The sequence below is a fragment of the Crocodylus siamensis genome, chromosome 4 (assembly GCF_052110815.1).
Source record: "Crocodylus siamensis isolate JL-2025a chromosome 4, ASM5211081v1, whole genome shotgun sequence".
NCBI classification, from domain to species: domain Eukaryota; kingdom Metazoa; phylum Chordata; order Crocodylia; family Crocodylidae; genus Crocodylus; species Crocodylus siamensis.
Genome location: NC_143398.1, coordinates 228,914,270 through 228,930,412, shown reverse-complemented (window position 1 = coordinate 228,930,412; position 16,143 = coordinate 228,914,270). Strand labels below are relative to the sequence as shown.

General features: G+C 43.1%; 1 protein-coding gene across 1 annotated transcript in view; it reads left to right on the top strand.

Annotated features, from left to right (window-relative positions):
• Positions 1–7,078, top strand: part of LOC149867634 (histamine N-methyltransferase-like) — a 29,134-nt gene extending 22,056 nt beyond the window's left edge. Inside the window, exons 7-8 of the mRNA XM_090045839.1 lie at positions 381–474; positions 6,536–7,078. Of these exons, the coding sequence (XP_089901965.1) occupies positions 381–474; positions 6,536–6,891 (450 nt within the window). The 3' untranslated portion in view covers positions 6,892–7,078. The remainder of the gene's footprint in view (positions 1–380; positions 475–6,535) is intronic.
• Positions 7,079–16,143: the final 9,065 nt, after the last annotated feature.

The following is a 16,143-nucleotide window of genomic DNA, read 5'->3' as shown; positions in this document are numbered from 1 at the left end:
TGTTGGGGGGAGCAGAGAAGAGGGGTGGAGAAAAGAAAATATTAAGAACATGTAACATTTTTACTTTTTTCATTCTAAGGACAGCATTTCTTTAATATAGGGCCTCATCCATACTCTCTCCTCATTCAGAATCCAAGCCTGCTTTTTCAGCAAGTACTCTGCCCAGAAAACTCATTCTCTTTGAGGTTTTTCTGGGGTCACTATTCTCCTCCTTCTCCCATTGTCTGTTCACTTTCTTCTGTCTTTCTGTTTTCTTCTTCTCCCCCAACCCCACTTACCCACCCAAACCTGTAGCCAACTAGTACCCAATTTGTATTCAGTATCAAGTTAATGCTCTTCAGCCTGACACACTTAAATGAAAATAACAATTCTCATTCCAGATGCTTTATTATGTGCAAGACATCGCTGCTACTATCCGATATTTTCATAGTCTCCTGGATGCTAAGGCCAAGCTGCTCATTATTATTGTATCAGGTAGGTGTTCTTCACCACATGCACAGTTCAGACCTAAATCCCATTTTGTCTAAAGATGTCCAAGCCCTACTTTAGCATCTAAATTTAGATGTGCAAGAGGCACTATTTCCACTTAAGTGGTACACTTATCCTTTTGAGTAGGCTCAGAAGAGATCAGGTACTTTATGCTTTGTGGCAATACTGGTTTACCTAGGAAGGCCCATAAGTCCCTAAAACCTCCATTACAGAAAGTCCAGGTGAACTGGCTATTGACAGAGAAAAAGCCTCCTCCCATCTTTTAGCTTATTAGCCCTGGATGAGGGTGCTTGCCCAGGAAGGAAGTGACCCAGGTTCTGGCCCCCTCTTCCTTTGTGTAAGGACTGGGTCATGGGCAATCTTGCCTAATGGTTAGGCCACCAGAGGAGGGTCAGAGACAGAAACAGAGTCCAAAACACAAGTCAAGTCAAGGTTCAGGAGTCAGATGTCGAGTTAGGAAATCCAAGGGGAAATTCAAGAAGCCAGAGTCCAAGAATAGAGCCAAGCTGGGTCAGAAACCAGAGAACACAGGATCACAGAGGCCTACCAGAGAAGAGCTTCAGAGAAAGTGCAGCTTGCTGCCAAAGTGGAAGTAAATCAGTAGGCTGCTCTTCCCAGTAGACTATGGGGAGACCCTGCCTGTGGCCAGGTAGAATCACTAGCTGGGGTAGGGCTGCCAGTCCAAGACCCAGGCAGGTGCGGACAACTAGGAAATTAGCTGAGGCTAGGCTGCCTGTTACGGCCCCTGACACCTTGTGGGAAGGATTACATCCACATTTTTGTCTTAATGGCAAGCCAGTGATGCCCGTCAGTACTTCTATTGCTTACTGGGCAGCTAAAGAGGAAGGGCCTGGAGAAGCAGCCAGCAATGCTAATTGTAGGCTTCAGTGGCTGGACACTGACCTGGAAAAGGGGTAACTGTTGGTTTGGGAGGGTCAGGGGGCCTAACAATAGCCCAGTCAGGGTCCGGGGGTAGGACGAGTGCAGTCCCAGGGCTAGGATGGATGGCTGGGCTTTCCTAGCCCAAGGGCTGCACTTTGAATGTGTTCAGGCATTTGATAGATCAGGTTAACCTGTTCCCAGTCTCAGTTGGTTCACTTCCTCAGAGGTGATCAGCCCTGCCATTTTTTTGCCTGATTTAACCCTTCTGACTGCCTGCGCAGATGGCTATTTAGATCAGCATAACCTTAGTTATGTTGATTTAAATATAATGGCTGTACGTACCCTAAATGACTACATTTTGATTCACCTTCTAGACTTCTATGCCCCCAAATGGCAGTTTTCCAAGTGGCCTCGTGGGCACTTACACACAGTTGGTGATTCTGTTACCTGTGTAGTTTGGACAGGTAGGCTTTTGGGCATGTGCAGTAGACTGTGCACTGGCTGGGTAGGTATGTGGCTACCTATGTGCATATAGCAGGTGAGCATAAGCCCCAACAGAGGACCTTCCTGTGTTTTACCCCAATAGCTGCTGTTTTCAAGATCAGGCACCAGGTCTCATAACTTCTAGGGGCATGTAGAATTGAGTAAATAGCTATAACTCATCTGTCATGCCATACAATAAGCATTTATAGACATATGGCTCATTTTCCCATTTAAGTGCCCATTTCCTTAATATCATTTTATGTAGGAAAAAACCTCATCTTTAGGATTAGATGGGATACTTCAAATCTGGCTGAAATACTGTACATCCTGCCCGGTCAAATCATGTCCAGTGAATGCTTGAATCATGACCTCTGTGCTCCTGCTACCATTACCTCCACAACTTCCCATGCTTCTGCCCCTGGGTCTAGGTGCTGCTCTCCCAGCTGTCACTACATCTTTCTAGCACCTATTCCTGCCTCAGATCCTGGCCGCACTGCTCCTGGCATTACCACCTTCTTCCTCGGCCTCTGCTTATTGTAACTTCTGCTTGTGCCCCTGAGAAAGTGTGGCCCATGACCCCTGGAGGGCCAGAAATTGGAGAGCTTCGCTGTACATGATCAATTCAACAACAAAAGGGAAAATCAGAATAACTTAAGATTTACTGTGAAATCCGATGAATCTGATTAAATTAGAGGTGCCGTGATTGGCATCTAACACAACTCAGGAAAATTTTCAATATATCATTGAGTTATAAGGAATATTTGGGTAACAAGATCCAATACCTTGTAATCCTCACCTATGATTATTTCTACAGGAATAAGGAAAATTTGTTCAGCGCTTTGTTTTTGTTTTTATAAGATTTGGGCAATTTGTGTTGTTTGATGTTTTTGTAGAGCCATTGTATCTCTTTTACAGGCCATGAACTGCCTGTTAAAAAAGCTGCAATTTCCTGATACATGTTTATTACAAGGGTTTTTTTCATAAAAAAAAAATTTTTTGAATAATTACTAGTTTGTAGTAGGGGGGTGTCTACATGTGACACTACATCACCATAGCAACATGCTACAGCGATGTAGCGTCTATGGGCAAAACCCATGTTGCTGCTGCTAGGTTACCATAGCAACATGCTCCTTCAGTATAATGCATTGCTATGGTGACCTAGAGGCTAAAAATACTCGTGCACTGCTGGCACAGCGCAGTATAGGCTTTGCTGCGCCATCATTTAGTACTTCCAAAAGGAAATGATGGCACAATAACAACAGTGCCATGGGGGCATGTGTAGACACACATGGACTGGAGCTGTTAATTCCCCATATTCCGTATTTTAAATTATAACAGATTTGAATGGATGTACAGATCAACTAACATGTTTATGTCCTTTGATTGCCAAGCAAAGCTCTTCAACTTGGGTTCTTGGCAATATTCTGGGATAGTCATGAAAAATTTTTCCTGCCAGTATATGTGGTCACTGAAATACATATGGGAGGTGAATGAAGAAAGGGTGTCAAAGTGAATTTATTAAGAAAAAATCTGGACTAGTATTCATATTTGACGTTCTCACCCAACTTAGTAGGTTTTGAGAGTCCTCATTTTTCATGGTGCTTGGCTCTGAAAATACAACTCATGATTCACAAAGATTACATGAATGACTCTTAAGTATTATACACTCAGATACATATGCAAGCAATGATTGCTGATTTTGCACGTTTGACTTTTGTGCTGCAACCTTCCATCCTCCCTGCCTACACGTCGGCAAGTACTGCATTTACTTGAATCTAAGATGAGGTTTCTCCCTTCCTAGTTAGCATGAGGAAAAAAGCCTCCTTAGATTTGCAGACAAAGCAGAGTGGGGAGGGAAGGCAGGTGGCTGCTGTGGCTCGGACTCTGGCCCTGAGCCTGGGCTGGGGCCAGAGTCAGACTCACAGCAACTTCCTGCCGGCCCCCCTCCACTGGGGGCATCTTCTGCCCCCACTCTGTCCCCTTTCCTGCCACTTTACTATCAGGCACAGCTTGGCTACATTCCCTCTCGGGCACAGAGTACATAGAAACTCTGTCCCCTGCTTGACCAATCAGCAGTGCTGACACTGATGCATGGTTCTTGCCCAGCCAATCAGCACCATCGACACTGCTGAATGGATGGCAGTGGCTGTGCTTCTACCTGCTATGCTCTGGGAAGGAACAGAGCCCAAACAGCATCTGACAGTAAGGGAATGTGGGGAGGGGAAAAGTAGAGACTGTTGGGAGCAGTGGCGGGGGGCAGCGATGAGTTAAAGACACCCCTCCAGTAATTAGATTCTATATGTGGAAAATTATAACAAATTAATACATTTTTCAGATATAGAATATACTTACTAGGGAATTGTCTTAAATTCAGGGTCGACTTTGATTTGAGTAGACATTGTATGTCTGTAGCGGGATGTCTTGGAGTAGCCGGTAACCTCTGAAAAAGCTAAATGATGAATGGATAATGGAATACAGAAGAACAGAAACTAAAATTGCTAACAGGAAAAAGGAAAGCCAGAGCAGAGGCCGATCAGAATAGCAGGGAAGAAAGAAAGTAATACATGTGAAGGGGAGAGAAACCTTGAACAGAATGAAATAAAAAAAGACTCATAAGATGGAAACAGACAGGAAAATAAATACAAAAAAGCCAGTTTCAAACTATTTGTCCCTCAACTCCCGTCCGCCCCCCAGATATAATTTCCTGCATTAGCACATTAGGATGTGTTAATGTTTTATGTAGTGGGAGAACAGGAAACAGAGAAGGGACACTAAGGAAAACTTGGTCACTCGGATATGTTTTCAGTTCTTCCCACTCCATACTTGTCAGAAAACCAATGCAGCTACCAGAGTTATGTTGTGTTATTTTCAACACAATAAAAAAATACCATTCAGTTTACATCATCTTGAAAGCAAACGTAGCACCATATGTTGTGCCTACAGAGAGCTATTAAAATAATGCTTCAGTCAGGTAGTGTATAATTGCTCAGTGCAGAAATGGCACTGAGTCACAGAACACTGACACCAGCAAATTTTCTGCAATTAGTGCCCTGCATTCAATTTTCACCAGGTGAAAAGATATCACAGAGCCTCTTCCAAACCATGGAAGTGTTTATTTTACTGTAGGTAACCATCTGCAAATAAGATGCTTTCCAAAAAAAGGCAAGCAGCTCATTTTGGTTAAGGGAATTTACCATCACGACTCTCAACACCCCCTCATTAGGCCTCCTGTTACTTCCATACCACCCTGTCAGGGAGCATCACCCTCTATGTAAATGATTTACATCCAGAATGTGGAGTCATGGAACTGAGATTTCAGAAAATAAAGCCGTTAATCTTGCTTTGTTTTCAGCCTACCCAAATGCTCCTTTCTCAACTGTCCTCATCTCAGCCCTCTGTTGATACAAAGAACATCTCTGCTTTGAAGATGTATCCACATATCTTTATATCCACATAGCTCTGTGATATCTATAAGCCCAGGTTAGCCATCTTTAGATATACTGAGGGAGTAAAAAGGAGAACAAGAACACTTCCTTCTCTCCATTCCCCTTGTACAGTAAAGTGCAGTCAGAAGGATGGCTCCAGACGCCAGTTAGCTTACCCCAAGCAGGTGAGATAGGGGAGAAAAGCATGATGTCCTCCTTCCCACCTATGCGTGGAGGAGGCGGAGCAGCAGGTATGTGTTTCCTGCCTATATAGTAACTCTGAAGCAGAATTTTGCTCCAGCCTCCTGAACCATCCTGTACTCTGGCCTCTTGGCAGTTTCTGTAGGATAGCCCCAGGTAAGTATTAGGTACTATACTTATATATACGTCTTAGAAAGCGCAAAACGTGTATGCAGCATAGAGTAAGAGCCCAATCCTACATCACTGAAGTCAATTTTGTCAACCTTAGGAGCAGCAGGATGAGGCCTTGCTGGTTCATACAGTATCCTGGTCTCCCTCCCTTTCTTCCTGCATCTGTTTTTGTATTGCATACATGCACACTCCTATCGACCTCTTTAAATAGGTGATAGAGCATACTCCAAAGTTTCTGGCACTAATGTAAACCAAAATACATGAGAAAGAATGGGCTTCAAATCTTTAGGTTTCAAGTATTTGTATCTAGGGACATTCTGGTCTGGGACAGAAGTTCCAGAAACCAGCTGGACCTAAATCAGTCAAGTCTGATACTACATTCAACCAGGTTTATCTTAAACCAGTTTCGGCTATTTGGAAAGCAGTTTATGTGCACTGAACTTCTGTTCTATTACCGGTTTAAACTGGTTTCTGATCACTTCAACTGGTTTATGTGCAACTTTTGTCCCCTCTGAGGGCAGGGGGAGGGGATTCTGGGTGATACAGGCCCAGTGTAGAAGGCCTGTGGTATAGGACTTATTTAAGATGCTGCGTTCAGTGGGGACGTGGAGGCTGTGCACTCTAGCTATTCGGGGTCAGTCCTTGAGACTGTTCCAGTACCAATGTAAACTTGGTGTGGATCTAGCTCCTCCAGCTATCCCAGAATCCTGCCGATTTATAGGTAGTGTACAATCACTTTTGGCCCCATCTTTTAAGGTATTTCTCCTGAGTTCAGAAAAGACTCTGCTCAGATTAGGACCATAATCGTTTAAAATGACCACTTGAAACTTTGTTCAGTAGTCTTTCCTAATTCATATTATCAACTCCCTAAAATTCTCTGGCAGGATCCAGTGGCTGGGACACACTGTGGAAGAAGTATGGATCTCTCTTACCACTAAATGCTCCTAGCTGTTATGTTTCATCTGCAGACATCAAAAAGGTACTCGATATGGAGGGGCTGAAGTACCAGCTTTTTGAGCTTCCATCCAGTATGGATATAACAAATTGCTTTATTGAAGGAAATAAAGACGGGGAGCTGCTGCTGGATTTTTTGACAGAAACTTACGAGTTTAGCAAAACTGCTCCACTTCATTTGAAAAACGCAATAATGGAAGATCTGAAAAAACCTGAATGCAGTGAAGAGAGAGACAGAAAGGTCTTTTTTAATAATAACCTGAGTGCAATAGTGATTGAGCCATAAATAAGTGCTACTGGATTTCTCAACCCATAAGCACTGTAAAAGCTCTGCATGTTTTGTAGACTGGTACATTTACTGGGATACTGATAAACATATTAGAAATATTAGAAGGTATGAAAACAGTAGTTGTTTTACAAATATATATCTATGTATTGCTAATTCTTTACTAATATATGAATGAATAACTTGCTGAATAGTAAACTTTATTTATACAATAGCTTTATAATCAAAATGCATGTAAGTGGGACTGTTAATTAAAACCCAGCAAGGACCAAAATATAAACTTCAGCCTAATGGTTAACAATGATCTTGAAGACATTTGATCACTGTGATTGAAATGCTCTGTATAGTCAAAATATTTTTCTTAAAAGAAATACATCTGGAAACCTCCCTTCTTCCTCTTATAGCTTATAAACTCCCATTCCAAAAGTACTGATCTTGCGACTGGCTCCTCAGCTGCTAATGGTTTTTGAAGTTATTATGACACTACCATCAAAATGACACAACCTCCAGTTATTGTTCTAGTACCCTCTCATCTTGTGCAAACATCACTTGGCCTATTTGTCAACATCATTTAATAGTACTGCTTTACTGTTTCCATATTTTCAGATTTAATTCATATTGTTTTACCTACTACTTACCTTCTCATACTTCTGTTCTTCTTATCTTCTTGTATCTTCTCATATTGTCTCATTGTCAGTACTTCTATACAGTAAAGTCTCTGTTATTTGGTACTTCACCAACTGGACTACCTTATTAACTGGAATTTCGGCACCGTGCCACTCTGCACCGCAAGTGGGGGGACGCACACAGCATGGTGCTGCGCCACAAGTGGCAGGACACACATGGCACCGCACCATGCCACTTTGCCTCCTGCTGCGAAGGGGAGCAGGGAAAGGAAAGCTCACATGCAGCGGCCGCCACTGCCACTGCTCACCACCCTGCGCAGCTGACCCCACCCCCTTCCTCCCTTGCTCTGCGTCTAGTCAGAAACCCTGTACCTCAGGTAACCATCACTTTTAGCTTACCAGCACCCCCGTTCCTCACTCATGCCAGATAACAGGGATTTTACTGTGTTCTGCACATATAAATACCAGATCAACTAACACTCATAGCCGATTCTCAGAACCATTAATACCATACTCAGCTTGGCACATTATTGTAGATGATCCTCAGCAATGGCAAGCAGTACTTCCATACAAACAAACGTACATTAGCCGGTCACCTCAGACCCCCAGATTTCTGACGTGGATTGGGTGATGCAGTTAGAAAGCAAATCCTCTGGTCAGGATGAGTTGATGTCCAAGTTTAGCGTAACATGGTTTCCTGTGTTTGTTTTTAGTTAGATACATATGCACTCTTCCAGTTTTGTATCTTTGAAGCTGTGTGTAGCAAACACTGAATAAGGTTTGTAAGCTCTATAATGTACAAGATGTAAAATAAAACTTAGAGTACAAAACTGATCCGGCTCCAGTTGAGTTCTTGTTGTCAGTGGAGCTATACTGGGGTGTATTGGTCTTGGTGTCATATACAGTGGAAGACATTTAATAAGGATTATTTTTTTATTTCTTTTTCCAGTGAACAGTAAGACATATCTTACTCAGGAAAAGTTTTTCGTGCTTCTCAGTACTGGTGAAATGATTTAATCCCAAATCCCTTCCCTCTGAACTTCGGTCTTCAGTTCAGTGGTTGATGAATTTGTTTTGCTAAATTATTTTATGGGTTTAGAAACTGTTGTGCTATATACAAGTTATGGTTGTTAGTGGAGTACAATATAGTTGCTTCAGTGACTTTTATAGTGAAATGTTCAATTTATCCGGTGAAGTAGGTGTGTCACACACCTTTGAAAGACTTTGATTCTATATAAAAATTGTCTACTTTAGATAATGCATTAATGCAAAGGAAAATGCTTTACTTTGCATATACATCTCTGATGCAATATAAATATATTAAAGATTTGAGGTTACAGGCAATTTAGTAGAGACTGTATCGGGCATTAATAGTTATTTGTATTAATCTGGGGCAGAATTATTTGAAATGCAATTAATTCCAGCCTACTTTAAAATGTAGCCACACTATTTCCCAGCTGTTGAGCTGAACAAAATCTAATGTCATTTTTAAACATCAGTATATATAATGTCATATATTAGCTGACCTAAATATATTCTCTGAGTCCTTACTATGACATAGTACTTTATTATGAGAAGGGGATGGGAAAGATACATCTTATTAGCACGGAATGCTGTATGCATTTTTAATGTACGGCAAATAAAGGATTCAGTTATCTGTCATCCACTGCCTGTGGCACTGCCCCTTCAGTGACACTTGGGGACTGTTGAGAATCCCTTATTATAATATGGCCACTAAATTAAAAAGAAGGTTGAATGATTTCACTGCTTGTTAAAGAGATCACCTCGTTTGGATACTGTCACACTACCTTGACCTGAAAAAGTGTATCCTTGGGACACAGAACTGCTCAATATAAAAAAAAAAATGTACAAAGTAAAATGGAAATGCAAGACAGGAATCTGAACCACATCAAAGAAGCAAATATGAAAAAAAAAAAGAGAGATGAGAAAATAGAAACTAGGCTTTTTGCCATTGCGCTGTGTGTTCCTGTAATGTCTTTAATAACTTACAACACAACCAGAAACCTTTGCCTTTTTGAAGTCGGGGTGCATGAATTTGTACAGAGGCACAAGTTCCAGTTTTGCTGAGCCCCTTTCAGCATGGAGAGAGAGTCACGGTTTCTGTCTCTCTCTCTTTACGTCTCTCAAGTGACTGACTGAAGAGCCAGTAGCAAAGGCTAAATTAGTATCCACATCTCTCTTTCACACATGCAAGATTCAGGTATCCCAAGACAGAAACTTCTGGATTACTGGGCACCAAAAAGGCAATGATATTTTTGATGTGTTACTGATCTGTTAAGGATTTAATTTAGACAGGACCACAGCATACTCCCGGGTAGACTGCAGTGCTTCCAGCATCTGGAACATTCATTTCCACTAGTGCCTGGTTCAATGGTATTATGATTTTATATTGCAGCTCTAACAGACTTGTTGAACTAGAACAAAACACCTGTGAATGATGCTGTGGAGTCCTATTACTCTGGCTTTAGAGGATATGACAGCTTGCTTTCCTATTTAATTATAAATTTTTCTCCAACAGGTAAAAAAAAAAAAAGAGGAAAATTGCTTTGTATAATCTAACCACTGATTCCCATGGTTCCTGCCTTAAAAACAGAAGTTGCTATAAAAAGGGGCACTTAATCTCAACCTGAAAGAGAATTCCTTATCTGAATACAAAAAAATGAAGGGAAGTCTGGTTTGTTCCTATTGTGTTTGAGCTCTGAGATCTTTATTAAAAAACTGAGAAAAGCATATCAAATCAAGCTGCATTCTGTATTTCCAACCACTTCAAGTTAGCAGAGACAAAATGAGTTTTAGACCAGGGGAAAATTAAAAAGACAGAAAATACTTTTAATTTTAAATACAGATAAGCCCATTTCCATGAAACTAGTTTTATTCTTTTTGCTCCATAGAAGTTATAAGAGATTGTTCACACGTCCCAAACTGCATCCCGTATCTACCAAAGGATGGATTAAAGAAACCAATTTCTAGGTGAGTATAAGCCTCAATTGTGCAGTGGGAAAGTACTATTTTAGAAAAGGTAAGGGAAGTCCACATCACTCAACAGATTTACACAGTTTCATAGTTTCTAGGGTCGGAAGGGACCTGAGTAGATCATCTAGTCTGACCCCCCGCCATGGCAAGAAATAATACTGGGGTCAAATGACCCCAGCAAGACGTTCATCTAACCTCCTCTTAAACACCCCCAGGGTAGGAGCCAGGACCACCTCTCTTGGAAGTTGGTTCCAGATCCCAGCTGCCCTGACCGTGAAGTAGCGCCTCCTGATATCCAGCCTAAACCTACCCTCTGCCAGCTTGTGACCGTTATTCCTGGTCACTCCTGGCAGTGCACGGGGGACCAGTGACTCCCCCAATGCCTGCTGATCCCCTTTGACTAATTTATAACAGGCCACTAGATCCCCCCTCAGCCTTCTCTTGTGGAGGCTGAACAGGTTCAGGTCCCATAGCCTCTCCTCATAGGGCCTGCCCTGCTGTCCCCTGATCATGCGAGTGGCCCTCCTTTGGACCCTCTCCATGCTGTCAACATCCCTCTTGAAGTACAGCGCCCAGAACTGGACTCAGTACTCCAGTTGCAGCCTGACCAGTGCCGCATAGAGGGGGACGATCACCTCCTTGAACCTGCTTGCGATGCATCTGCGGATGCATGCCAAGGTGCGGTTGACCTTCCTAACTGCCTCCCCACACTGCCGGCCCATGTTCATCTTGGAGTCAATGATGACCCCCAGATCCCTTTCCACCTCCGTGCTGACAAGAGGGGAGTTCCCCAACCTGTAGGTATAGTGCTGGTTGTTCCTCCCCAGGTACATCACCTTGCACTGGTCTGTGTTGAATCCCATCCTATTCACATCCGCCCACCTTGTAGCCTGTCTAGGTCTGATTGAAGCCTGATGCTTCCTTCTAGTGTGTCCACATCCCCCCACATCTTAGTGTCATCAGCAGATTTGAACAGGGTGCTTTTAACCCTCTCATCCAAATCACTGATGAAGACGTTGAACAGTGCGGGCCCGAGGACTGAGCCCTGCGGAACCCCCCTGCCCACGTCCTTCCAGGCTGAGAAGGACCCATCCACTACCACCCTCTGGGTGCGGCCCTCCAGCCAGTCGGCGACCCATTTGACTGTGTGGGTGTCTACACCACAGTCCCCCAGTTTCTTAATGAGAAGGGGGTGAAAGACAGTGTTGAATGCCTTCCGGAAGTCCAGGAAGACTATATCCACTGCTACCCCTGTATCTAATGATCTGGTGATCTGATCATAGAAGGCCACCAGGTTGGTCTGACAGGACCTGCCACTGATGAACCCATGTTGGTTGCCCCTAAGCATGCAGTCCCCAGCTGGCCCCTCATTGATGTGTGCCAGCATAATTTTCTCAAACAGCTTGCCTAGGATCGAGGTAAGACTGACTGGCCTATAGTTATCCGGGTCCTCCTTCCTCCCCTTTTTGAAGATGGGAACCATGTTGGCCCTCTTCCAGTCCTCTGGTACCACACCAGAGCACCACAAGTGCTCCTAGAGCCGTGCCAGGGGTCCCGCAATGACCTTGGCCAATTCCTTTAGGACTCTAGGGTGGAGATCGTCCGGGCCAGATGACTTAAACACTTCCAGCCCCTCCAGAAGCCCCCTAACTAGTTCCACGCTAAGCTTTGGCCTGGGTGTGCCTCCCCTGGGGCCCGAGGGGGGCCTGGCAGGGAGGTGGCTGTTCTGGTCCCTACTTAGGAAGACAGAAGCAAAGAAATCATTAAACATGTTAGCTTTGTCATCTGGTGTGACAACCACATTTCCCAACGCGTCCTGCAAGGGTCCCACGTTACCCGGAGCCTTCTTTTTGCCCCCTATGTATTTAAAAAAGGACTTCTTGTTGTCCTTAATCTGAGAAGCTAGTCCTAATTCCATCTTTGCCTTGGTCTTCCTAACTGCCCCCTACAACCCCAAGTGACAGCAGAATAGTCATCCCTGGTAACGACCCCTTCTTTCCATTGGGTATATGCCTCCTTTTTAGCAAGGAAACATTCCCGGATGCTTTTGGTGAGCCATGGAGGCTTGTGTGCTCTCCTGCTCCCTTTGACCCTCATTGGGATTACCTTCCTTTGTGCTTGGAGGATCGCCTCCTTAAGGAGCAACCACTCTCCTTGGACATATGGCTCCCCTCCCCTCTGGGACCTCAGCACATCCCCAACTATCCTCCTTAGCTCGTTGAAGTTTTCCCTTCTGAAGTCTAGGGCTGCTGCCTTACTGCATGCCTTTGCCACCTTGCACTGGATGGTAAATTCCAGCAGGCAAAGATTGCTGTCGCCCAGGTGGTCGAGCACCCGCAGGTCCCTCACCAGGTCATCACCCGTGGCCAGCACTAGGTCCAACAAGGCGTCCCCCCTGGTGGGGCTGTGCACCTCCTGGGTTAGATGGAGGTCCTGCACTCTGTCTAAGAACCTACGTGAACGGTTCTGCTCCTCCCAGCAGATATCCGGAAAGTTCAGGTCCCCCATGACTACCACATCTTTAGCCTTCACCACCTCTGTGAGCTGACCTAAGAATTCCTGGTCAAGCTCTTCTCCCTGGCTGGGAGGTCTGTAGCAGACCCCCACTGTTAAATCTCTCTCCCCTCGACTGCCTTGTACTCTAACCCAAAGCACCTCAGAGTGCCCCTCCTTTGACACCTTGCTAATTAACAAGGATGTGTATTCCTCCTTGATATAGAGTGCCACACCCCCACCTCTCCTTCCTATCCTATCCTATACATAATTGAAAGCTTTCCCAGGTCCTTTTTCAATTGGTCCATTTTACTTTATTTTGCCTTTGGAATGGACCAAAACTACTAAAAGAACGTCTCAAACAAAGACTGCACCTATACTTTCCTATAAGGTCTTTTTGTCCCCAGCCCTTTCATAGTATACAGGTCAAATCTGCAGAGCCTTCTCTTTTTGTCATTCACATAGGTGTACATTATGAACAAGTCCACTGGAGTCAATGTAGTCGCACCAGTGAAACCGATTGAAATAAAATGAAATTCTGGCCTTTCGTGTTGTGTCTATATGTGTAGAAGATGCAATCTTGCCAATATGGATTTCACATTTTTTAACTCAGTATATTTTTCAGAAAGTAGCAAAGTGCAACGTGATATAAAGTTAACAATCGGCATTGCTTTGCTCCCTGACTACAGTGATGAAGCAGCATGTCAGTTTAAATGGTAGATTCTGCTTACCTGATGTGCACATAATCTAGCATAAATAGACTGCTAATAAGTAAAGAAGGGGAAAAAAGTTTATGGGAACTTTCTGTTAAAATAATAGCTAAGTATCAGACTTTGCCACAAAAAGCTGTTGACTCATGGCTTTTATGTAATGTGATATGATTGTGACCAGAAGTGCCCTTCTTCATGAGGATGCCACTGAATTTCAGTCAATAGGTCTCAGCCTCAGGTCTGTCACTTTAAATTATACATATACAAATATTCTAATCATGCTGTTAATTACAATAAGAAATTGAACAAATGCTCTCAGATCTCAAATGCTATTGTCATTTTTATATCAGTTTAATTTATACTTGCAGCCCATGGTAGGATTTTTTAATGTCATTACACAGTAGGGCAAAGTCTTCATTTTTAATAAAAATACCAATGCTAAAATGAAATGGATTAATATCTAATTTTACATCTTCATTTACATGATGTGCAAAATTATCTTAAATATTTGTTATGGATGAAGCAGCTTTACACCAATTTAGGCTTTTTTCATACTAGGAGGATGTTAACATAAATTGTAGCATAAATCATTGCCTTGTAGAGTACCAGAAGGTGCATATAAAAACCCATATCTTTACTGCACATATTTCCCATTAACCATAATCTATTAGTAATTGAAGTTCATTACAAATTCTTGTAGACTTTATTGCTATCATGCTGCATGACATACTGAACCTGGCTTGCATAACAAGAAGTCCTTGCTGGGAAATATCCTATTAACAATGACAGTGCATTTGTCATTGTGATAATAAACCCAAGAGCTGCCTGTAGATTATAAATTATTGCGGCGCCATTTCCGCTGCTGTAGTTTAAAAGTTTTGTCAGCACTTCCATTGTAAATCCCCATTTTTCAGGGAGTTAAAACTTGACCATAAAATCTACAATGAACTGAATTTAACTTACAAGGTCTCAGCCCAAGAAGGGATTATTTTACCTTTCTGTTTCTTTTCTTTTAACAGATAGATATGTGGTTCACTTATGCTGAAACGTTGTGAGGAAAGGCTGTAGATCAAGATGCACTTTTTTTTTCTATTATATCTGTGTAGCTCATAATTGATTCTGTTGAAAAGCATGAACATCTGACAAGCAATTAGCCCATATTGATTTTTAAGCTTTTACCAGAATTAAAAATAATAATAGTATAAAAAGGTGCTGATTAATTATCACAAGGATTAAGCATGTTCTAACCTCTGGAAGCCAGCGAGGCCTTTGTTGAAGGCTCCTATCTTTAACATAACATTTACAGATGACACTAAGCTGGGAGGGTGGGGGGAAAGGGGAGTATTAGATGCACTGGAAGGTAGGGCTAGGATTCAGAGAGATCTTGACAAATTTATAAGCTATCATTCCAGCACTCTTTCAGTATGCACAGCCTTTACCATGTCCTTTTGTATTCTATACTTACACATTCCCAATCACTGTGGTATCTGAATGCTGTTCAGTAGTGCATTAAGCAACTTGGTTAACATCTGCCATATGAGGTTTGTTATCTCCTTCTTCCTCTCCCAACTGCAACCTAGTCTCCTCCCTTCCCACAGTTGTCCTGCTGCACAGCTAAGCAAATATGCAGCTGAATTTTTAAGAGTGGGTCCCACCTTGGGGGGTAACTGCACAAGTCGGGTGATTAAGGAATAACTTGGCACACCTTACAGCTGACTTCTCAAAAGTTCTCTGTATCTGGAGTGCCAGATAAAGCCCACAGTAAGAAATGTGGGTGCTTACCATTTAGAAAAAATAGGCCTCTGCTGACCCATGTCTGACACCCAAAAACTGAAAGTGAAGTCCTGGCTTCTTTGGCTTCAGTTGAAGTTTCACTTTTACCTTGGGTAAATTCAAAAAGAGGTTAGCTGATCACCTGTCTGGAGTCTTGTGAACCCAGCATTCATTCCTGCCTGTGGCAGGGGGTCAGGCTAAATGATCTGTTCAGGTTCCTCCTGTCCCTGGCTACTATGAAATTATGAAATTGGAGGATTGGACCAAAAGAAACATCGCAAGGTTCAATTAGGACAAATGCAAAGTCCTGCACTTAGGATGGAATAATTCCGTCACCTGCAGCTTACAATGGACAATAAGCTGAATATGAGCCACCAGCAGGCTCTCGTTGCAAAGACAGCTAACAGCATACTGGGCTGCATTGGTTCGGAGTGTTGCCAGCAGATCAAGGGAAGTGATTCTTCACCTCTATTCAGTACTGGTAAAGCCAAATCTCGAGTACTGTGTCCAGTTTTGGCCCCCCACTATAGAAAGGATGTGGACAAATTGGAGCAAGTCCAGCAGAGGGCAATGAAAATGGTTAGCGGGGTGGGGGACATGACTTCTGAGGACAGGCTGAGGGAGCCTGGCTTATTTCGTCTGGAGACGACAAGTCT